The 25,027-nt window shown below is 42.7% G+C and overlaps 2 protein-coding genes across 3 annotated transcripts in view; both read right to left on the bottom strand.

Annotated features, from left to right (window-relative positions):
• LOC139759410 (leucine-rich PPR motif-containing protein, mitochondrial-like) overlaps window positions 1-25,027 on the bottom strand; it is a 407,417-nt gene that overhangs the window by 62,088 nt on the left and 320,302 nt on the right. The window lies entirely within an intron of this gene.
• Window positions 12,891-13,818, bottom strand: LOC139759411 (uncharacterized). Its single transcript, XM_071681496.1, has 2 exons — window positions 13,558-13,818; window positions 12,891-13,331 (listed from the first exon to the last, which is right to left on the bottom strand). The coding sequence occupies exons 1-2, from the start codon at window positions 13,730-13,732 to the stop codon at window positions 12,964-12,966; spliced, it is 543 nt and encodes a 180-aa protein (XP_071537597.1). The 5' UTR covers window positions 13,733-13,818; the 3' UTR covers window positions 12,891-12,963.

Raw genomic sequence — 25,027 nt, 5'->3', positions numbered from 1 at the left:
GATGGATTGCGCAAAAGATGCTTGTGGCATGAGAAGAGTGGGAGGTGGGTTGATTAGAAAGGGTAGTGAGTGGTGGGATGAAGAAGTAAGAGTATTAGTGAAAGAGAAGAGAGAGGCATTTGGACGATTTTTGCAGGGAAAAAATGAAATTGAGTGGGAGATGTATAAAAGAAAGAGACAGGAGGTCAAGAGAAAGGTGCAAGAGGTGAAAAAAAGGGCAAATGAGAGTTGGGGTGAGAGAGTATCATTAAATTTTAGGGAGAATAAAAAGATGTTCTGGAAGGAGGTAAATAAAGTGCGTAAGACAAGGGAGCAAATGGGAACTTCAGTGAAGGGCGCAAATGGGGAGGTGATAACAAGTAGTGGTGATGTGAGAAGGAGATGGAGTGAGTATTTTGAAGGTTTGTTGAATGTGTTTGATGATAGAGTGGCAGATATAGGGTGTTTGGGTCGAGGTGGTGTGCAAAGTGAGAGGGTTAGGGAAAATGATTTGATAAACAGAGAAGAGGTAGTGAAAGCTTTGCGGAAGATGAAAGCCGGCAAGGCAGCAGGTTTGGATGGTATTGCAGTGGAATTTATTAAAAAAGGGGTGACTGTATTGTTGACTGGTTGGTAAGGTTATTTAATGTATGTATGACTCATGGTGAGGTGCCTGAGGATTGGCGGAATGCGTGCATAGTGCCATTGTACAAAGGCAAAGGGGATAAGAGTGAGTGCTCAAATTACAGAGGTATAAGTTTGTTGAGTATTCCTGGTAAATTATATGGGAGGGTATTGATTGAGAGGGTGAAGGCATGTACAGAGCATCAGATTGGGGAAGAGCAGTGTGTTTTCAGAAGTGGTAGAGGATGTGTGGATCAGGTGTTTGCTTTGAAGAATGTATGTGAGAAATATTTAGAAAAGCAAATGGATTTGTATGTAGCATTTATGGATCTGGAGAAGGCATATGATAGAGTTGATAGAGATGCTCTGTGGAAGGTATTAAGAATATATGGTGTGGGAGGAAAGTTGTTAGAAGCAGTGAAAAGTTTTTATCGAGGATGTAAGGCATGTGTACGTGTAGGAAGAGAGGAAAGTTATTGGTTCTCAGTGAATGTAGGTTTGCGGCAGGGGTGTGTGATGTCTCCATGGTTGTTTAATTTGTTTATGGATGGGGTTGTTAAGGAGGTAAATGCAAGAGTCTTGGAAAGAGGGGCAAGTATGAAGTCTGTTGGGGATGAGAGAGCTTGGGAAGTGAGTCAGTTGTTGTTCGCTGATGATACAGCGCTGGTGGCTGATTCATGTGAGAAACTGCAGTGAAGTGTTTTAGATATCTGGGAGTGGATCTGGCAGCGGATGGAACCATGGAAGCGGAAGTGGATCATAGGGTGGGGGAGGGGGCGAAAATTCTGGGGGCCTTGAAGAATGTGTGGAAGTCGAGAACATTATCTCGTAAAGCAAAAATGGGTATGTTTGAAGGAATAGTGGTTCCAACAATGTTGTATGGCTGCGAGGCGTGGGCTATGGATAGAGTTGTGCGCAGGAGGATGGATGTGCTGGAAATGAGATGTTTGAGGACAATGTGTGGTGTGAGGTGGTTTGATCGAGTGAGTAACGTAAGGGTAAGAGAGATGTGTGGAAATAAAAAGAGCGTGGTTGAGAGAGCAGAAGAGGGTGTTTTGAAGTGGTTTGGGCACATGGAGAGAATGAGTGAGGAAAGATTGACCAAGAGGATATATGTGTCGGAGGTGGAGGGAACGAGGAGAAGAGGGAGACCAAATTGGAGGTGGAAAGATGGAGTGAAAAAGATTTTGTGTGATCGGGGCCTGAACATGCAGGAGGGTGAAAGGAGGGCAAGGAATAGAGTGAATTGGAGCGATGTGGTATACCGGGGTTGACGTGCTGTCAGTGGATTGAATCAAGGCATGTGAAGCGTCTGGGGTAAACCATGGAAAGCTGTGTAGGTATGTATATTTGCGTGTGTGGACGTATGTATATACATGTGTATGGGGGGGGGCCATTTCTTTCGTCTGTTTCCTTGCGCTACCTCGCAAACGCGGGAGACAGCGACAAAGTATATAAAAAAAAAAAAATATATATATATATATATATATATATATATATATATATATATATATATATATATATATATATATATATATTTATTTATTTATTTATTTATTTTGCTATGTCGCTGTCTCCCGCGTTTGCAAGGTAGCGCAAGGAAACAGACGAAAGAAATGGCCCAACCCACCCCCATACACATGTATATACATACACGTTCACACACGCGAATATACATACCCATACATCTCATTGTACACACATATATACACACACAGACACATACATATATACCCATGCACACAATTCACACCGTCCGCCTTTATTCATTCCCATCGCCAGCTCGCCGCACATGGAATACCATCCCCCTCCCCCCTTATGTGTGCGAGGTAGCGCTAGGGGTATATATAAATATATATATATATATATATATATATATATATATATATATATATATATATATATATATATATATATATATATATATATATATATATATATATATATATATATATATATATATATGCGGAAGATGAATGCCGGCAAGGCAGCAGGTTTGGATGGTATTGCAGTGGAATTTATTAAAAAAGGGGGTGACTGTATTGTTGACTGGTTGGTAAGGTTATTTAATGTATGTATGACTCACGGTGAGGTGCCTGAGGATTGGCGGAATGCGTGTATAGTGCCATTGTACAAAGGCAAGGGGGATAAGAGTGAGTGCTCAAATTACAGAGGTATAAGTTTGTTGAGTATTCCTGGTAAATTATATGGGAGGGTGTTGATTGAGAGGGTGAAGGCATGTACAGAGCATCAGATTGGGGAAGAGCAGTGTGGTTTCAGAAGTGGTAGAGGATGTGTGGATCAGGTGTTTGTTTTGAAGAATGTATGTGAGAAATACTTAGAAAAGCAAATGGATTTGTATGTAGCATTTATGGATCTGGAGAAGGCATATGATAGAGTTGACAGAGATGCTCTGTGGAAGGTATTAAGAATATATGGTGTGGGAGGCAAGTTGTTAGAAGCAGTGAAAAGTTTTTATCGAGGATGTAAGGCATGTGTACGTGTAGGAAGAGAGGAAAGTGATTGGTTCTCAGTGAATGTAGGTTTGCAGCAGGGGTGTGTGATGTCTCCATGGTTGTTTAATTTGTTTATGGATGGGGTTGTTAGGGAGGTGAATGCAAGAGTTTTGGAAAGAGGGGCAAGTATGAAGTCTGTTGGGGATGAGAGAGCTTGGGAAGTGAGTCAGTTGTTGTTCGCTGATGATACAGCGCTGGTGGCTGATTCATGTGAGAAACTGCAGAAGCTGGTGACTGAGTTTGGTAAAGTGTGTGAAAGAAGAAAGTTAAGAGTAAATGTGAATAAGAGCAAGGTTATTAGGTACAGTAGGGTTGAGGGTCAAGTCAATTGGGAGGTGAGTTTGAATGGAAAAAAAACTGGAGGAAGTGAAGTTTTAGATATCTGGGAGTGGATCTGGCAGCGGATGGAACCATGGAAGCGGAAGTGGATCATAGGGTGGGGGAGGGGGGCGAAAATTCTGGGAGCCTTGAAGAATGTGTGGAAGTCGAGAACATTATCTCGGAAAGCAAAAATGGGTATGTTTGAAGGAATAGTGGTTCCAACAATGTTGTATGGTTGCGAGGCGTGGGCTATGGATAGAGTTGTGCGCAGGAGGATGGATGTTCTGGAAATGAGATGTTTGAGGACAATGTGTGGTGTGAGGTGGTTTGATCGAGTAAGTAACGAAAGGGTAAGAGAGATGTGTGGAAATAAAAAGAGCGTGGTTGAGAGAGCAGAAGAGGGTGTTTTGAAATGGTTTGGGCACATGGAGAGAATGAGTGAGGAAAGATTGACCAAGAGGATATATGTGTCGGAGGTGGAGGGAACGAGGAGAAGAGGGAGACCAAATTGGAGGTAGAAAGATGGAGTGAAAAAGATTTTGTGTGATCGGGGCCTGAACATGCAGGAGGGTGAAAGGAGGGCAAGGAATAGAGTGAATTGGAGCGATGTGGTATACCGGGGTTGACGTGCTGTCAGTGGATTGAATCGGGGCATGTGAAGCGTCTGGGGTAAACCATGGAAAGCTGTGTAGGTATGTATATTTGCGTGTGTGGACGTATGTATATACATGAGTATGGGGGAGGGTTGGGCCATTTCTTTCGTCTGTTTCCTTGCGCTACCTGGCAAACGCGGGAGACAGCGACAAAAAAAAAAAAAAAATATATATATATATATATATATATATATATATATATATATATATATATATATATATATATATATATATATATATATATATTGGGAGGTAAGTTTGAATGGAGAAAAACGGGAGGAAGGAAGTGTTTTAGATATCTGAGAGAGGATTTGGCAGCGGATGGAACCATGGAAACGGAAGTGAATCATAGGGTGGGGAAGGGGGCAAAAATTTTGGAAGTCTTGAAGAATGTGTGGAAGTCGAGAACATTATCTCGGAAAGCAAAAATGGGTATGTTTGAAGGAATAGTGGTTCCAACAATGTTGTATGGTTGCGAGGCATGGGCTATGGATAGAGTTGTGCGCAGGAGGGTGGATGTGCTGGAAATGAGATGGTTGAGGACAATGTGTGGTGTGAGGTGGTTTGATCTAGTAAGTAATAATAGGGTAAGAGAGATGTGTGGTAATAAAGAGAGGGTGGTTGAGAGAGCAGAAGCGGGTCTTTTGAAATGGTTTGGGCACATGGAGAGAATCAGTGAGGAAAGATTGACCAAGAGGATATATGTGTCGGAGGTGGAGGGAACGAGGAGAAGTGGGAGACCAAATTGGAGGTGGAAAGATGAAGATGAGTGATCGGGGCCTGAACATGCAGGAGGGTGAAAGGCGTGCAAGGAGTATAGTGAATTGGAACGATGTGGTATACTGGGGTCGACGTGCTGTCAATGGATTGAACCAGGGCATGTGAAGCGTCTGGGGTAAACCATGGAAAGTTCTGTGGGGCCTGGATGTGGAAAGGGAGCTGTGGTTTCGGGCATTATTGCATGACAGCTAGAGACTGAGTGTGAACGAATGGGGCCTTTGTTGTCCTTTCATAGCACTACCTCGCACACATGAGGGGGGAGGGGGATGTTATTCCATGTGTGGCGAGGAGGCGATGGGAATGAATAAAGGCAGACAGTGTGAATTGTGTGCATGTGTATATATGTATGTGTCTGTGAGTGTATATATATGTGTAAATGAGATGTATGGGTATGTATATTTGCGTGTGTGAAAGTGTATGTATATACATGTGTATGGGGGTGGGTTGGGCCATTTCTTTCGTCTGTTTCCTTGCGCTACCTCGCAAACGCGGGAGACAACGACAAAGCAAAATAATAATAAATTATATATATAGGGGAGAAGAATACTTCTCACGCATTCCTCACGTGTCGTAGAAGGTGACTAAAGGGGAATGAAGTGAGGGGCTGAAAACCCTCCTCTCCTCGTATTTTAACTTTCTGAAAGGGGAAACAAAAGAAAGAGTCATGCAGGGAATGCTCATCCTACTCGAAGGCTCAGATTGGGGTGTCTAAATGTGTGTGTATATAACCAAGATGAGAAAAAAGGAGAGATAGGTAGTATGTTTGAGGAAGGGAACCTGGATGTTTTGGCTCTGAGTGAAACGAAGCTCAAGGGTAAAGGGGAAGAGTGGTTTGGGAATGTCTTGGGAGTAAAGTCAGGGGTTAGTTAGAGGAAAAGAGCAAGGGAAGGAGTAGCACTACTCCTGAAATAGGAGTGGTGGGAGTATGTGACAGAGTGTAAGAAAGTAAACTCTAGATTGATATGGGTAAAACTAAAAGTCGATGGAGAGAGATGGGTGATTATTGGTGCATATGCACCTGGGCATGAGAAGAAAGATCATGAAAGGCAAGTGTTTTGGGAGCAGCAGTGTTAGTAGTTTTGATGCAGAAGACCGGGTTGTAGTGATGGTTGATTTGAATGCAAAGGTAAGTAATGTGGCAGTTGAGGGAATAATTGGTGTACATGGGGCGTTCAGTGTTGTAAATGGAAATGGTGAAGAGCTTGTAGATTTATGTGCTGAAAAAGGAATGGTTAATGGGAATAACTGGTTTAAAAAGAGATACATACATAAGTATACACATGTAAGTAGAAGAGATGGCCAGAGGGTGTTATTGGATTACGTGTTAACTGATAGGCGCAGGAAAGAGAGACTTTTGGATGTTAATGTGCTGAGAGGCGCAACTGGAGGGATGTCTGATCATTATCTTATGGAGGCAAAGGTGAAGATTTGTAGAGGTTTTCAGAAAAGAAGAGAGAAAGTTGGGGAGAAGAGGGTGGTAGGAGCAAGTGAGGTTGGGAAGGAGAGTACTAGGAGAGACTAGGTACAGAATGGAAAAGGTGAGAACAAAAAACGTAAGGGGAGTGGGGGAGGAATGGGATGTATTTGGGGAAGCGGTGATGGCTTGCGCAAAAGATGCTTGTGGCATGAGAAATGTGGGAGATGGGCAGATTAGAAAGGGTAGTGAATGATGGGATGAAGAAGTAAGATTATTAGTGAAAGAAAAGAGAGAGGCATTTGGTCGATTTTTGCAGGGACATTATGCAAAAGACTGGGAGATGTATAAAAGAAAGAGGCAGGAGGACAAGAGAAAGGTGCAAGAGGTGAAAAAGAAGGCAAATGAGAGTTGGGGTGAGAGTATCATTAAATTTTAGGGAGAATAAAAAGATGTTCTGGAAGGAGGTAAATAATGTGCGTACGACAAGGGAACAAATGGGAACTTCAGTGAAGGAGGCTAATGGGGAGGTGATAACAAGTAGTGGTGATGTGAGAAGGAGATGGTGTGAGTATTTTGAAGGTTTGTTGAATATGTTTGATGATAGAGTGGCAGATATAGGGTGTTTTGGTCAAGGTGGTGTGCAAAGTGAAAGGGTTAGAGAGAATGATTTGGTAAACAGAGAAGAGGTAGTAAAAGCTTTGTGGAAGATGAAATCCAGCAAGGCAGCGGGTTTGGATGGTATTGCAGTGGAATTTATTAAAAAAGGGGGTGACTGTATTGTTGACTGGTTGGTAAGGTTATTTAATGTATGTATGACTCATGGTGAGGTGCATGAGGATTAGAGGAATGCTTGTATAGCGCCATTGTACAAAGGCTAAGGGGATAAAAGTGAATGCTCAAATTAGAGGTATTAGTTTGTTGAGTATTCCTGGGAAATTATATGGGAGGGTATTGATTAAGAGTGTGAAGGCATGTACAGAGCATCAGACTGGGGAAGAGCAGTGTGGTTTCAGAAGTGGTAGAGGATGTGTGGATCAGGTGTTTGCTTTGAAGAATGTATGTGAGAAATACTTAGAAAAGCAAATGGATTTTTATGTAGCATTTATGGATCTGGAGAAGGCATATGATAGAGTTGATAGAGATGTTCTGTGGAAGGTATTAAGAATATATGGTGTGGGGGGTAAGTTGTTAGAAGCAGTGAAAAGTTCTTATCGAGGATGTAAGGCATGTATACGTGTAGGAAGAGAGGAAAGTGACTGGTTCTCAGTGAATGCTGGTTTGCGGTAGGGGTGTGTGATGTCCCCATGTTTGTTTATCACGTTTATGGTTGGGGTTGTTAGGGAGGCGAATGCAAGAGCTTTGGAAAGAGGGGCAAGTATGCAGTCTGTTGTGGATGAGAGAGCTTGGGAAGTGAGTCAGTTGTTGTTCACTGGTGAGACAGTGCTGGTGGTTGATTCGTGTGAGAAATTGCAGAAGCTGGTGACTGATTTTGTTAATTGAGTGAAAGAAGAAAGCTGAGAGTAAATATGAATAAGAGCAAGGTTATTAGGTACAGTAGGGTTGAGGGACAAGTCAACTGGGAGGTAAGATTGAATGGAGAAAACCTGGAACGTTGAAGAATGTGCGGAAGTGGAGAACATTATCTTGGAAAGCAAAAATGGGTATGTTTGAAGTAATAGTGGTTCCAACAATGTTATATGGCTGCGAGGCGTGGGCTATGGATAGAGTTCTGTGGAGGAGGGTGGATGTGCTGGAAATAACATGTTTGAGGACAATATGTAGTGTGAGGTGGTTTTTATATGGTTGCGAAGCGTGGCCTATGGATAGAGTTGTGTGGAGGAGGGTGGATGTGCTGGAAATAAGGTGTTTGAGGACAATATGTAGTGTGAGGTGGTTTGATCGAGTAAGTAATAATAGGGTAAGAGAGATGTGTGGTAATAAAAAGAGTGTGGTTGAGAGAGCAGAAGAGGGTGTTTTGAAATGTTTTGGACACATGAAGAGAATGAGTGAAGAAAGATTGACCAAGAGGATATATGTGTCAGAGGTGGAGGGAGCAAGGAGAAGGGAGAAAAAGATTTTGAGTGATCGGGGCCTGAACATGCCAGAGGGTGAAAGGCAAGCAAGGAATAGAGTGCATTGGAATGATGTGGTATACCGGGGTCGACGTGCTGTCAATGGATTGAACCAAGGCATGTGGAGCATGTGGGGTAAACCATGGAAAGTTCTGTGGGGCCTGGATGTGGAAAGAGAGCTGTGGTTTCGGTGAATTATTACATGAGAGCTAGAGACTGAGTGTGAACGAATGTGGCCTTTGCTATCTTTTCCTAGTGCTACCTTGTGCATATTTGGGGGGCGGGGGTTGTTAGTTCATGAGGCGGGGTGGCGATGGTAATGAATAAAGGCATTCAGTATGAATTATTTACACGTGTATATATGTATATGTCTGTGTGTGTATATATATGTATACATTGAAATGTACAGGTATGTATATTTGCGTGTGTGGACGTGTATGTATATACATTTGTATGAGGGTGGGTCGGGCCATTTCTTTCGTCTGTTTCCTTGCGCTACCTTGCTTACGTGGGAGACAATGACAAACAAAAATAAACAAGTAAATAAATAAATAAATAAATAAATAACTCATGGTGAGGTGCCTGAGGAATGGCGGAATGCGTGCATAGTGCCATTGTACAAAGGCAAAGGGGATAAGAGTGAGTGCTCTAATTACAAAGGTATAAGTTTTTTGAGTATTCCAGGGAAATTATATGGGAGGGCATTGATTGAGAGGGTGAAGGCATGTACAGAGAATCAGATTGGGGAAGAGCAGTGTGGTTTCAGAAGTGGTAGAGGATGAGTGGATCAGGTGTTGTGCTTTGAAGAAAATTCTGGAAGCCTTGAAGAATGTGTGGAAGTCGAGAACATTATCTCGGAAAGCAAAAATGGGTATGTTTGAAGGAATAGTGGTTCCAACAATGTTGTATGGTTGCGAGGCGTGGGCGATGGATAGAGTTGTGCGCAGGAGGATGGATGTGCTGGAAATGAGATGGTTGAGGACAATGTGTGGTGTGAGGTGGTTTGATCTAGTAAGTAATAATAGGGTAAGAGAGATGTGTGGTAATAAAGAGAGGGTGGTTGAGAGAGCAGAAGCGGGTCTTTTGAAATGGTTTGGGCACATGGAGAGAATCAGTGAGGAAAGATTGACCAAGAGGATATATGTTTCAGAGGTGGAGGGAACGAGGAGAAGTGGGAGACCAAATTGGAGGTGGAAAGATGAAGATGAGTGATCAGGGCCTGAACATGCAGGAGGGTGAAAGGCGTGCAAGGAGTATAGTGAATTGGAACGATGTGGTATACTGGGGTCGACGTGCTGTCAATGGATTGAACCAGGGCATGTGAAGCGTCTGGGGTAAACCATGGAAAGTTCTGTGGGGCCTGGATGTGGAAAGGGAGCTGTGGTTTCGGGCATTATTGCATGACAGCTAGAGACTGAGTGTGAACGAATGGGGCATTTGTTGTCCTTTCATAGCACTACCTCGCACACATGAGGGGGGAGGGGGATGTTATTCCATGTGTGGCGAGGAGGCGATGGGAATGAATAAAGGCAGACAGTGTGAATTGTGTGCATGTGTATATATGTATGTGTCTGTGTGTGTATATATATGTGTACAATGAGATGTATGGGTATGTATATTTGCGTGTGTGAACGTGTATGTATATACATGTGTATGGGGGTGGGTTGGGCCATTTCTTTCGTCTGTTTCCTTGCGCTACCTCGCAAACGTGGGATACAACGACAAAGCAAAATGATAATAAAATATATATATAGGGGAGAAAGAATACATCTCACGCATTCCTCACGTGTCGTAGAAGGTGACTAAAGGGGAATGAAGTGAGGGGCTGAAAACCCTCCCCTCCTCGTATTTTAACTTTCTAAAAGGGGAAACAAAAGAAAGAGTCATGCAGGGAGTGCTCATCCTACTCGAAGGCTCAGATTGGGGTGTCTAAATGTGTGTGTATATAACCAAGATGAGAAAAAAGGAGAGATAGGTAGTATGTTTGAGGAAGGGAACCTGGATGTTTTGGCTCTGAGTGAAACGAAGCTCAAGGGTAAAGGGGAAGAGTGGTTTGGGAATGTCTTGGGAGTAAAGTCAGGGGTTAGTTAGAGGAAAAGAGCAAGGGAAGGAGTAGCACTACTCCTGAAATAGGAGTGGTGGGAGTATGTGACAGAGTGTAAGAAAGTAAACTCTAGATTGATATGGGTAAAACTGAAAGTCGATGGAGAGAGATGGGTGATTATTGGTGCATATGCACCTGGGCATGAGAAGAAAGATCATGAAAGGCAAGTGTTTTGGGAGCAGCAGTGTTAGTAGTTTTGATGCAGAAGACCGGGTTGTAGTGATGGTTGATTTGAATGCAAAGGTGAGTAATAAGGCAGTTGAGGGAATAATTGGTGTACATGGGGTGTTCAGTGTTGTAAATGGAAATGGTGAAGAGCTTGTAGATTTATGTGCTGAAAAAGGAATGGTTAATGGGAATAACTGGTTTAAAAAGAGATACATACATAAGTATACACATGTAAGTAGAAGAGATGGCCAGAGGGTGTTATTGGATTACGTGTTAATTGATAGGCGCAGGAAAGAGAGTCTTTTGGATGTTAATGTGCTGAGAGGTGCAACTGGAGGGATGTCTGATCATTATCTTATGGAGGCAAAGGTGAAGATTTGTAGAGGTTTTCAGAAAAGAAGAGAGAAAGTTGGGGAGAAGAGGGTGGTAGGAGTAAGTGAGGTTGGGAAGCAGAGTACTAGGAGAGACTAGGTACAGAATGGAAAAGGTGAGAACAAAAAACGTAAGGGGAGTGGGGGAGGAATGGGATGTATTTGGGGAAGCGGTGATGGCTTGCGCAAAAGATGCTTGTGGCATGAGAAATGTGGGAGATGGGCAGATTAGAAAGGGTAGTGAATGATGGGATGAAGAAGTAAGATTATTAGTGAAAGAAAAGAGAGAGGCATTTGGTCGATTTTTGCAGGGACATTATGCAAAAGACTGGGAGATGTATAAAAGAAAGAGACAGGAGGTCAAGAGAAAGGTGCAAGAGGTGAAAAAGAAGGCAAATGAGAGTTGGGGTGAGAGTATCATTAAATTTTAGGGAGAATAAAAAGATGTTCTGGAAGGAGGTAAATAATGTGCGTACGACAAGGGAACAAATGGGAACTTCAGTGAAGGAGGCTAATGGGGAGGTGATAACAAGTAGTGGTGATGTGAGAAGGAGATGGAGTGAGTATTTTGAAGGTTTGTTGAATATGTTTGATGACAGAGTGGCAGATATAGGGTGTTTTGGTCAAGGTGGTGTGCAAAGTGAAAGGGTTGGAGAGAATGATTTGGTAAACAGAGAAGAGGTAGTAAAAGCTTTGTGGAAGATGAAATCCAGCAAGGCAGCGGGTTTGGATGGTATTGCAGTGGAATTTATTAAAAAAGGGGGTGACTGTATTGTTGACTGGTTGGTAAGGTTATTTAATGTATGTATGACTCATGGTGAGGTGCATGAGGATTAGAGGAATGCTTGTATAGCGCCATTGTACAAAGGCTAAGGGGATAAAAGTGAGTGCTCAAATTACAGAGGTATAAGTTTGTTGAGTATTCCTGGGAAATTATATGGGAGGGTATTGATTAAGAGTGTGAAGGCATGTACAGAGCATCAGACTGGGGAAGAGCAGTGTGGTTTCAGAAGTGGTAGAGGACGTGTGGATCAGGTGTTTGCTTTGAAGAATGTATGTGAGAAATACTTAGAAAAGCAAATGGATTTTTATGTACCATTTTTGGATCTGGAGAAGGCATATGATAGAGTTGATAGAGATGTTCTGTGGAAGGTATTAAGAATATATGGTGTGGGAGGCAAGTTGTTAGAAGCAGTGAAAAGTTCTTATCGAGAATGTAAGGCATGTGTACGTGTAGGAAGAGAGGAAAGTGATTGGTTCTCAGTGAATGTAGGTTTGCGGTAGGGGTGTGTGATGTCCCCATGTTTGTTTAATAAGTTTATGGTTGGGGTTGTTAGGGAGGCGAATGCAAGAGCTTTGGAAAGAGGGGCAAGTATGCAGTCTGTTGTGGATGAGAGAGCTTGGGAAGTGAGTCAAGCCTCATTCACACTAGCGGTTTGACCCGCCGCGGTTCCAACCGCTAATGTGAACGGAGGAGGCAGTTTCACCAGGCGGGAGCCGCGACACTGATCAGCTGGGCAGGAGTCCTGCCACTGTATAGTATCAACATGGACGTAGAGGAGGCAGCATGTCTCTGGCTCTTGCATCGGCGACAAGAACGTCGCAGAAAGAGAAGAAGACAGCACTGGATTCACCCTGTTATAGAGGACAGGCTGTCCCATGGGATGTACGTAACATTGTACCCCAAACTAAGAAACCATGAAGAAAAGTTCTTCAATTACTTCAGAATGTCGATGACATCGTTTGACGATCTGCTGGAACTAGTCCGAGAAGACATTGCTACAGCAAACACCACTTTCAGGGATTCTATTTCTCCAGAAGAAAAACTTATTGTAACCATAAGGTGAGTTCTTTATTGTTGTATACATTCTAATTGTTTTTTAAATTCAGTTTTGTAAAACATTAAATCCTTTCACCCATCAAAATAACTACTCATTTGTTGCTGCAATACTACTTTACTAAAATAAATCAATATACTCTGAGTTTTCTGATACAGAACTAGCAGCTCCTGGAGGAGGTGCTGGTGGGTGGACTAATGTCGGTGTCTGACTATTGTACCTTGATGTACTTGCATGTGGTTCATTATATAAAAGGGTATGGTGGACTGGCTGCGTCTGACTAGTGTGTCCTGAGTGAGCTGTGTATTGTTGACTGTAAAAAGGTGGATAGTCGACCTGCTGTGCACGTTGAATTACATTCATTAATTCAATTTTGGTCATCAGTCGCTTATTCTCAGGCACCTTTTTCATTTCCTTATAAAGTGATAAACAAAAGAGTCTGTCTTCATCATCCTGCAGCTCTTCTTCTTTTTTTCTTAACAATACACCTAAGAAAAAAGAAAAGAAAAACTATTAACGTATGTGACATACTATAAATTAATATATATATATATATATATATATATATATATATATATATATATATATATATATATATATATATATATATATATATATATATATATATATATACATATATTCAGCTACACAGATTTTTACTAACACATCAATTGTAACGAAAATAGAAACTTAAATATTGGCCATATCACTTACTAGCATTTTTCTTATCCTCTGACTCCGCAGAACTGCAGAAAACCTCCACTATCTCCTCCCAGGAACGCTTCTTTGCTCCCCTGTCCTTATAAACACTTGAACTCATGTCCCATATTGCTGGACGCTTTTCCACTTCATCAATCAACAGGTCCGTGTCGAAGCGGTCACACTCCATGCCGGTAGACTTCTAGTGGTATACAGATGCCCAGATACCAATAAAAAATAAATAAAAGTCAATTTGCACTTCCGTAGGTGTTGCCATACATCAGGATCATACTGCACGTGGATATCTGTGCTGGTTGTCATGACAACAGACCAGCGTTCTTCTGATTGGCTAGAAGCACGGGGTAAGCTAGCCAATGGAAAGCCATTCTGGCCTTCAAACCGCCTTGAAACCGCCAAGTGTGTACGCTCCCATTGGAACACATGTAAATCGACCCGCCGCGGATCCGCAGCGGGTGACTATAGATCTCGACCCGCCGCGGTTCCGCCGCGGGACGCGGTTGTGTGTGAACAGCTCCATTGACTTACATAGAAATATACCCGCCGCGGTTCGAACCGCGGCGGGGCAAACCGCTAGTGTGAACAGGCCCTCAGTTGTTGTTCACTGCTGAGACAGCGCTGGTGGTTAATTCGTGTGAGAAATTGCAGAAGCTGGTGACTGATTTTGGTAAATTGAGTGAAAGAAGAAAGCTGAGAGTAAATATGAATAAGAGCAAGGTTATTAGGTACAGTAGGGTTGAGGGACAAGTCAACTGGGAGGTAAGATAGAATGGAGAAAACCTGGAACGTTGAAGAAAGTGTGGAAGTCGAGAACATTATCTTGGAAAGCAAAAATGGGTATGTTTGAAGTAATAGTGGTTCCAACAATGTTATATGGTTGCGAGGCGTGGGCTATGGATAGAGTTCTGTGGAGGAGGGTGGATGTGCTGGAAATAACATGTTTGAGGACAATATGTAGTGTGAGGTGGTTTTTATATGGTTGCGAAGCGTGGCCTATGGATAGAGTTGTGTGGAGGAGGGTGGATGTGCTGGAAATAAGATGTTCGAGGACAATATGTAGTGTGAGGTGGTTTGATCGAGTAAGTAATAATAGGGTAAGAGAGATGTGTGGTAATAAAAAGAGTGTGGTTGAGAGAGCAGAAGAGGGTGTTGTGAAATGGTTTGGACACATGAAGAGAATGAGTGAAGAAAGATTGACCAAGAGGATATATGTGTCAGAGGTGGAGGGAGCAAGGAGAAGGGAGAAAAAGATTTTGAGTGATCGGGGCCTGAACATGCCAGAGGGTGAAAGGCAAGCAAGGAATAGAGTGCATTGGAATGATGTGGTATACCGGGGTCGACGTGCTGTCAATGGATTGAACCAGGGCATGTGGAGCATGTGGGGTAAACCATGGAAAGTTATGTGGGGCCTGGATGTGGAAAGGGAGCTGTGGTTTCGGTGAATTATTACATGAGAGCTAGAGACTGAGTGTGAACGAATGTGGTCTTTGCTATCTTTTCCTAGCGCTACCTTGTGCATGTGTGTGGACGTGTATGTATATACATGTGTATGAGGGTGGGTCGAGCCATTTCTTTCGTCTGTTTCCTTGCGCTACCTTGCTTACGTGGGAGACAATGACAAACAACAATAAACAAATAAATAAATAAATAAATAAATAACTCATGGTGAGGTGCCTGAGGAATGGCGGAATGCTTGCATAGTGCCATGGTACAAAGGCAAAGGGGATAAAAGTGAGTGCTCAAATTACAGAGGTATAAGTTTTTTGAGTATTCCAGGGAAATTATATGGGAGGGCATTGATTGAGAGGATGAAGGCATGTACAGAGCGTCAGATTGGGGAAGAGCAGTGTGGTTTCAGAAGTGGTAGAGGATGAGTGGATCAGGTGTTGTGCTTTGAAGAATGTATGTGAGAAATACTTAGAAAAGCAAATGGATTTGTATGTAGCATTTATGGATCTGGAGAATGCATATGATAGAGTTAATAGAGATGCTCAGTGGAAGGTATTAAGAATATATGGTGTGGGAGGCAAGATGTAAGAAGCAGTGAAAAGTTTTTATCGAGGATGTAAGGCATGTGTGAGAATAGGAAGAGAGGAAAGTGATTGGTTCTCAGCGAATGATGGTTTACGGTAGGGGTGCATGATCTCTCCATGGTTGTTTAATTTGTTTATTGATGGGGTTGTTAGGGATGTCAATGCAAGAGTTTTGGAAAGAGGGGCAAGTATGCACTCTGTTGTGGATGAGAGAGCTTGGGAAGTGAGTCATTTGTTCTTCTGATGATACAGCGCTGGTGGCTGATTCGGTTGAGAAACTGCAGACGCTGGTGACTGAGTTCGGTAAAGTGTGTGAAAGAAGAAAGCTGAGAGAAATGTGAATAAGAGCAAGGTTATTAGGTACAGTAGGGTTGAGGGACAAGTCAACTGGGAGGTAAAATTGAATGAAGAAAACCGGGAGAAAGAGAAAAGTTTTAGATATATGGGAGTGAATTTGGCAGCGGATGGAAACATGGAAGCGGAAGTGAATCATGGAGTAGGGGAGAGGGCGAAAGTTCTGGGAGCTTTGAAAAATGTTTGGAAGTCGAGAACGTTATCTTAGAAAGCAAAAATGGGTATGTTTGAAGGAATAGTGGTTCCAACAATGTAACATAGTTGTGAGGAATGGGCTATAGATAGAGCTGTGCGGACGATGGTGGTTGGGCTGGAAATGAGATGTTTGACGACAATGTGTGATGCGAGGTGGTTTGATCGAGTAAGTAATAATAGGGTAAGAGAGATGTGTGGTAATAAAAAGAGTGTGGTTGAGAGAGCAGAAGAGGGTGTTTTGAAACAGTTTGGTCACATGGAGAGAATGAGTGAGGGAAGATTGACAAAGAGGATATATATAAGAACACCCTCTTCTGCTCTCTCAACCACACTCTTTTTATTTCCACACATCTCTCTTACCCTTACATTACTTATTCGATCAAACCTCACACCACACATTGTCCTCAAACATCTCATTTCCAGCACATCCACCTTTCTGCGCACAACTCTATCCATAGCCCACGCCTCACAACCATACAACATTGTTGGAACCACTATTCCTTCAAACATACCCATTTTTGCTTTCCGAGATAATGTTCTCGACTTCCACACATTCTTCAAGGCTCCCAGGATTTTCACCCCCTCCCCCACCCTATGATCCACTTCCGCTTCCATGGTTCCATCCGCTGCCAGATCCACCCCCAGATATCTAAAACACTTTACTTCCTGCAGTTTTTCTCCATTCAAACTTACCTCCCAATTGACTTGACCCTCAACCCTACTGTACCTAATAACCTTGCTCTTATTCACATTTACTCTTAACTTTCTTCTTTCACACACTACCAAACTCAGTCACCACCTTCTGCAGTTTCTCACATGAATCAGCCACCAGCGCTGTATCATCAGCGAAAAACAACTGACTCACTTTCCAAGCTCTCTCATCCACAACAGACTGCATACTTGCCCCTCTTTCCAAAACTCTTGCATTCACCTCCCTAACAACCCCATCGATAAACAAATTAAACAACCATGGAGACATCACACACCCCTGCCGCAAACCTACATTCACTGAGAACCAATCACTTTCCTCTCTTCCTACACGTACACATGCCTTACATCCTCAATAAAAACTTTTCACTGCTTCTAACAACTTGCCTCCCACACCATATATTCTTAATACCTTCCACAGAGCATCTCTATCAACTCTATCATATGCCTTCTCCAGATCCATAAATGCTACATACAAATCCATTTGCTTTTCGAAGTATTTTTCACATACATTCTTCAAAGCAAACACCTGATCCACACATCCTCTACCACTTCTGAAACCACACTGCTCTTCCCCAATCTGATGCTCTGTACATGCCTTCACCCTCTCAATCAATACCCTCCCATATAATTTACCAGGAATACTCAACAAACTTATACCTCTGTAATTTCAGCACTCACTCTTATCCCCTTTGCCTTTGTACAATGGCTCTATACACGCATTCCGCCAATCCTCAGGCACCTCACCATGAGTCATACATACATTAAATAACCTTACCAACCAGTCAACAATAGAGTCACCCCCTTTTTTAATAGATTCCACTGCAATACCATCCAAACCTGCTGCCTTGCCGGCTTTTATCTTTTTATCTTTTATCATTTTCCCTCATCCTCTCACTTTGCACACCACCTCGACCAAAACACCCCACATCTGCCACTCTATCATCAAACACATTCAACAAACCTTGAAAATACTCACTCCATCTCCTTCTCACATCACCACTACTTATTATCACCTCCCCATTTGCGCCCTTCACTGAAGTTCCCATTTGCTCCCTTGTCTTACGCACTTTATTTACCTCTTTCCAGAACATCCTTTTATTCTCCCTCACCCCAACTCTCATTTGCCCTCTTTTTCACCTCTTGCACCTTTCTCTTGACCTCCTGTCTCTTTCTTTTATACATCTCCCACTCAATTGCATTTTTTCCCTGCAAAAATCGTTCAAATGCTTCTCTCATTTCTTTCACTAATAATCTTACTTCTTCATCCCACCACTCACTACCTTTTCTAATCAACCCACCTCCCACTCTTATCATGCCACAAGCATCTTTTGCGCAAGCCATCACTGCTTCCCTAAATACATCCCATTCCTCCCCCACTCCCCTTACCTCCTTTGTTCTCACCTTTTTCCATTCTGTACTCAGTCTCACCTGGTACTTCCTCATACAAGTCTCCTTCCCAAGCTCACTTACTCTCACCACCTTCTTCACCCCAACATTCACTCTTCTTTTCAGAAAACCCATACAAATCTTCACCTTAGCCTCCACAAGATAATGATCAGACATCCCTCCAGTTGCACCTCTCAGCACATTAACATCCAAAAGTCTCTCTTTCGTGTGTCTATCAATTAACACGTAATCCAATAACGCTCTCTGGCCATCTCTCCTACTTACATACGTATACTTATGTATATCTCGCTTTTTAAACCAGGTATTCCCAATCATCAGTCCTTTTTCAGCACATAAATCTACAAGCTCTTCACCATTTCCATTTACAACACTGAACACTTCATGTATACCAATTATTCCCTCAACTGCCACATTACTCACCTTTGCATTCAAATCACCCATCACTATAACCCGGTCTTGTGCATCAAAACCACTAACACACTCATTTAGCTGCTCCCAAAACACTTGCCTCTCATGATCTTTCTTCTCATGCCCAGGTACATATGCACCAATAATCACCCATCTCTCCATCAACTTTCAGTTTTACCTATATTAATCGAGAATTTACTTTCTTACATTCTATCACATACTCCCACAACTCCTGTTTCAAGAGTACTGCTACTCCTTCCCTTGCTCTTGTCCTCTCACTAACCCCTGACTTTACTCCCAAGACATTCCCAAACCACTCTTCCCCTTTACCCTTGAGCTTCATTTCACTCAGAGCCAAAACATCCAGGTTCCTTTCCTCAACCATACTACCTATCTCTCCTTTTTTCACATCTTGGTTACATCCACACACATTTAGACACCCCAGTCTGAGCCTTCGAGGAGGATGAGCACTCCCCGCGTGACTCCTTCTTCTGTTTCCCATTTTAGAAAGTTAAAAATACAAGGAGAGGAGGATTTCTGGCCCCCCGCTCCCGTCCCCTCTAGTCGCCTTGTAAGACACGCAAGGAATGCGTGGGAAGTATTCTTTCACCCCTATCTTCAGTAGATAAATATATATATATATTATTTATTTATTTATTTTGCTTTGTCGCTGTCTCCCGCGTTAGCGAGGTAGCGAAAGGAAACAGACGAAAGAATGGCCCAACCCGCCCACATACACATGTATATACGTATATGTCCACCCATGCACAATATACATACCTATACATCTCAATGTACACATATATATACACACACAGACATATACATATATACACATGTACATAATTCATACTGTCTGCCTTTATTTGTTCCCATCGCCACCTCGCCACATATAGAATAAGAACCCCCTCCCCCGTCTTTGTGTGCGAGGTAGTGCTAGGAAAAACACCAAAGGCCCCATTTGTTCACACTCAGTCTCTAGCTGTCATGTAATAATGCACCAAAACCACAGCTCCCTTTCCACATCCAGGCCCCACACACTTTGCATGGTTTACCCCAGACGCTTCACATGCCCTGGTTCAATCCATTGACAGCACGTCGACCCCGGTATACCACATCGTTCCAATTCACTCTATTCCTTGCACGCCTTTCAACCTCCTGCATGTTCAGGCCCCGATCACTCAAAATCTTTTTCACTCCATCTTTCCACCTCCAACTGGGTCTCCCACTTCTCCTCGTTACCTCCACCTCTGACACATATATCCTCTTGGTCAATCTTTCCCCACTCATTCTCTCCATGTAACAAAAACATTTCAAAACACCCTCTTCTGCTCTCTCAACCACACTCTTTTTATTTCCACACATCTCTCTCACCCTTACATTACTTACTCAATCAAACCACCTCACACCACATATTGTCCTCAAACATCTCATTTCCAGCACATCCACCCTCCTGCGCACAACTCTATCCATAGCCCACGCCTCACAACCATACAACATTGTTGGAACCACTATTCCTTCAAACATACCCATTTTTGCTTTCCGAGATAATGTTCTCGACTTCCAAACATTCTTCAAGGCTCCCAGAATTTTCGCCCCCTCCCCCACCCTATGATTCACTTCCGCTTCCATGGTTCCATCCGCTGCCAGATCCACTCCCAGATAGCTAAAACACTTCACTTCCTCCAGTTTTTCTCAATTCAAACTTACCTCCCAATTGACTTGACGCTCAACCCTACTGTACATAATAACCTTGCTCTTATTCACATTTACTCTTAACTTTCTTCTTTCACACACTTTACCAAACTCAGTCACCAGCTTCTGCAGTTTCTGACATGAATCAGCCACCAGCGCTGTATCATCAGCGAACAACAACTGACTCACTTCCCAAGCTCTCTCATCCACAACAGACTGCATACTTGCCCCTCTTTCCAAAACTCTTGCATTCACCTCCCTAACAACCCCATCCATAAACAAATTAAACAACCATGGAGACATCACACACCCCTGCCGCAAACCTACATTCACTGAGAACCAATCACTTTCCTATCTTCCTACACGTACACATGCCTTACATCCTCGATAAAAACTTTTCACTGCTTCTAACAACTTGCCTCCCACACCATATATTCTTAATACCTTCCACAGAGCATCTCTATGAACTCTTATCATATGCCTTCTCCAGATCCATAAATGCTACATACAAATCCATTTGTTTTTCTATGCCTTTCCAGATCCATAAATGCTACATACAAATCCATTTGTTTTTCTAAGTATTTCTCGCATATATTCTTCAAAGCAAACACCTGATCCACACATCCTCTAACACTTCTGAAACCACACTCCTCTTCCCCAATCTGATGCTCTGTACATGCCTTCACCCTCTCAATCAATACCCTCCCATATAATTTACCAGGAATACTCAACAAACTTATACCTCTGTAATTTGAGCACTCACTCTTATCCCCTTTGCTTTTGTACAATGGCACTATGCAAGCATTCCGCCAATCCTCAGGCACCTCACCATAAATCATACATACATTAAATAACCTTACCAACCAGTCAACAATACAGTCACCCCTTTTTTAATAAATTCCACTGCAATGCCATCCAAACCTGCTCCTTTGCCGGCTTTCATCCTCCGTAAAGCTTTTACTACCTCTTCTCTATTTACCAAATCATTTTCCCTAACCCTCTCACTTTGCACACCACCTCGACCAAGACACCCCACATTTGCCACTCTATCATCAAACACATTCAACAAACCTTCAAAATACTCACTCCATCGCGTTCTCACATCACCACTACTTGTTATCACCTCCCCATTTGCCCCCTTCACTGAAGTTCCCATTTGCTCCCTTGTCTTACGCACTTTATCTACCTCCTTCAAAAACATCTTTATATTCTCCCTGAAATTTAATGATACTCTCTCGCCCCAACTCTCATTTGCCCTCTTTTTCACCTCTTGCACCTTTCTCTTGACCTCCTGCCTCTTTCTTTTATACCTCTCCCACTCATTTGCATTTTTTCCCTGCAAAAATCGTTCAAATGCCTCTCTCATCTCTTTCACTAATAATCTTACTTCTTCATTTCACCACTCACTACCTTTTCTAATCAACCCACCTCCCACGCTTCTCATGCCACAAGCATCTTTTGCGCAAGCCATCACTGCTTCCCTAAATACATCCCATTCCTCCCCCACTCCCCTTACCTCCTTTGTTCTCACCTTTTTTCCATTCTGTACTCAGTCTCACCTGGTACTTCCTCATACAAGTCTCCTTCCCAAGCTCACTTACTCTCACCACTCTCTTCACCCCAACATTCTCTCTTCTTTTCTGAAAACCCCCACAAATCTTCACCTTTGCTTCCATAAGATAATGATCAGACATCCCTCCAGTTGCACCTCTCAGCACATTAACATCCAAAAGTCTCTCTTTCGTGCGTCTATCAATTAACACGTAATCCAATAACGCTCTCTGGCCATCTCTCCTACTTACATACGTATACTTATGTATATCTCGCTTTTTAAACCAGGTATTCCCAATCACCAGTCCTTTTTCAGCAGATAAATCTACAAGCTCTTCATCATTTCCATTTACAACACTGAACACTTCATGTATACCAATTATTCCCTCAACTGACACATTACTCACCTTTGCATAAATATCACCCATCACTATAACCCGGTCTTTTGCATCGAAACCACTAACACACTCATTCATATATATATATATATATATATATATATATATATATATATATATATATATATATATATATATATATATATGTAAAGAAAGAGACAGGAGGTCAAGAGAAAGGTGCAAGAGGTGAAAAAGAGGGCAAATGAGAGTTGGGGTGAGAGAGTGTCATTAAATTTTAGGGAGAATAAAAAGATGTTCTGGAAGGAGGTAAATAAAGTGCGTAAGACAAGGGAGCAAATGGGAACTTCAGTGAAGGGCGCAAATGGGGAGGTGAAAACAAGTAGTGGTGATGTGAGAAGGAGATGGAGTGAGTATTTTGAAGGTTTGTTGAATGTGTTTGATGATAGAGTGGAAAATATAGGGTGTTTTGGTCGAGGTGGTGTGCAAAGTGAGAGGGTTAGGGAAAATGATTTGGTAAACAGAGAAGAGGTAGTGAAAGATTTGCGGAAGATGAAAGCCGGCAAGGCAGCAGGTTTGGATGGTATTGCAGTGGAATTTATTAAAAAAGGGGGTAACTGTATTGTTGACTGGTTGGTAAGGTTATTTAATGTATGTATGACTCATGGCGAGGTGCCTGAGGATTGGCGGAATGCGTGCATAGTGCCATTGTACAAAGGCAAAGGGGATAAGAGTGAGTGCTCAAATTACATAGGTATAAGTTTGTTGAGTATTCCTGGTAAATTATATGGGAGGGTATTGATTGAGAGGGTGAAGGCATGTACAGAGCATCAGATTGGGGAAGAGCAGTGTGGTTTCAGAAGTGTTAGAGGATGTGTGGATCAGGTGTTTGCTTTGAAGAATGTATGTGAGAAATACTTAGAAAAGCAAATGGATTTGTATGTAGCATTTATGGATCTGGAGAAGGCATATGATAGAGTTGATAGAGATGCTCTGTGGAAGGTATTAAGAATATATGGTGTGGGAGGAAAGTTGTTAGAAGCAGTGAAAAGTTTTTATCGAGGATGTAAGGCATGTGTACGTGTAGGAAGAGAGGAAAGTGATTGGTTCTCAGTGAATGTAGGTTTGCGGCAGGGGTGTGTGATGTCTCCATGGTTGTTTAATTTGTTTATGGATGGGGTTGTTAGGGAGGTGAATGCAAGAGTTTTGGAAAGAGGGGCAAGTATGAAGTCTGTTGGGGATGAGAGAGCTTGGGAAGTGAGTCAGTTGTTGTTTGCTGATGATACAGCGCTGGTGGCTGATTCATGTGAGAAACTGCAGAAGCTGGTGACTGAGTTTGGTAAAGTGTGTGGAAGAAGAAAGTTAAGAGTAAATGTGAATAAGAGCAAGGTTATTAGGTACAGTAGGGTTGAGGGTCAAGTCAATTGGGAGGTGAGTTTGAATGGAGAAAAACTGGAGGAAGTGAAGTGTTTTAGATATCTGGGAGTGGATCTGGCAGCGGATGGAACCATGGACGCGGAAGTGGATCATAGGGTGGGGGAGGGGGCGAAAATTCTGGGGGCCTTGAAGAATGTGTGGAAGTCGAGAACATTATCTCGGAAAGCAAAAATGGGTATGTTTGAAGGAATAGTGGTTCCAACAATGTTGTATGGCTGCGAGGCGTGGGCTATGGATAGAGTTGTGCGCAGGAGGATGGATGTGCTGGAAATGAGATGTTTGAGGACAATGTGTGGTGTGAGGTGGTTTGATCGAGTGAGTAACGTAAGGGTAAGAGAGATGTGTGGAAATAAAAAGAGCGTGGTTGAGAGAGCAGAAGAGGGTGTTTTGAGGTGGTTTGGGCACATGGAGAGAATGAGTGAGGAAAGATTGACCAAGAGGATATATGTGTCGGAGGTGGAGGGAACGAGGAGAAGAGGGAGACCAAATTGGAGGTGGAAAGATGGAGTGAAAAAGATTTTGTGTGATCGGGGCCTGAACATGCAGGAGGGTGAAAGGAGGGCAAGAAATAGAGTGAATTGGAGCGATGTGGTGTACCGGGGTTGACGTGCTGTCAGTGGATTGAATCAGGGCATGTGAAGCGTCTGGGGTAAACCATGGAAAGCTGTGTAGGTATGTATATTTGCGTGTGTGGACGTATGTATATACATGTGTATGGGGGGGGGGGGTTGGGACATTTCTTTCGTCTGTTTCCTTGCGCTACCTCGCAAACGCGGGAGACAGCGACAAAGTAAAAAATATATATATATATATATATATATATATATATATATATTGATTGAGAGGGTGAAGGCATGTACAGAGCATCAGATTGGGGAAGAGCACTGTGGTTTCAGAAGTGGTAGAGGATGTGTGGATCAGGTGTTTGCTTTGAAGAATGTATGTGAGAAATACTTAGAAAAGCAAATGGATTTGTATGTAGCATTTATGGATCTGGAGAAGGCATATGATAGAGTTGATAGAGATGCTCTGTGGAAGGTATTAAGAATATATGGTGTGGGAGGCAAGTTGTTAGAAGCAGTGAAAAGTTTTTATCGAGGATGTAAGGCATGTGTACGTGTAGGAAGAGAGGAAAGTGATTGGTTCTCAGTGAATGTAGGTTTGCGGCAGGGGTGTGTGATGTCTCCATGGTTGTTTAATTTGTTTATGGATGGAGTTGTTAGGGAGGTGAATGCAAGAGTTTTGGAAAGAGGGGCAAGTATGAAGTCTGTTGGGGATGAGAGAGCTTGGGAAGTGAGTCAGTTGTTGTTCGCTGATGAT

This window comes from Panulirus ornatus, chromosome 33, assembly GCF_036320965.1.
Source record: "Panulirus ornatus isolate Po-2019 chromosome 33, ASM3632096v1, whole genome shotgun sequence".
Lineage (NCBI taxonomy): Eukaryota > Metazoa > Arthropoda > Malacostraca > Decapoda > Palinuridae > Panulirus > Panulirus ornatus.
This window is presented reverse-complemented; position numbering and strand designations above follow the sequence as displayed.

What these genes read in the sequence shown, in the direction of transcription:
- LOC139759411 (XM_071681496.1), bottom strand. Translation starts at nt 13,732, where the DNA reads ATGGAGTGTGACCGCTTCGACACGGACCTGTTGATTGATGAAGTGGAA. An exon ending in AGAGGATAAGAAAAATGCTA is followed by an intron (nt 13,332 to 13,557) that starts GTAAGTGATATG and finishes CTTTTTTCTTAG; the next exon opens with GTGTATTGTTAAGAAAAAAA.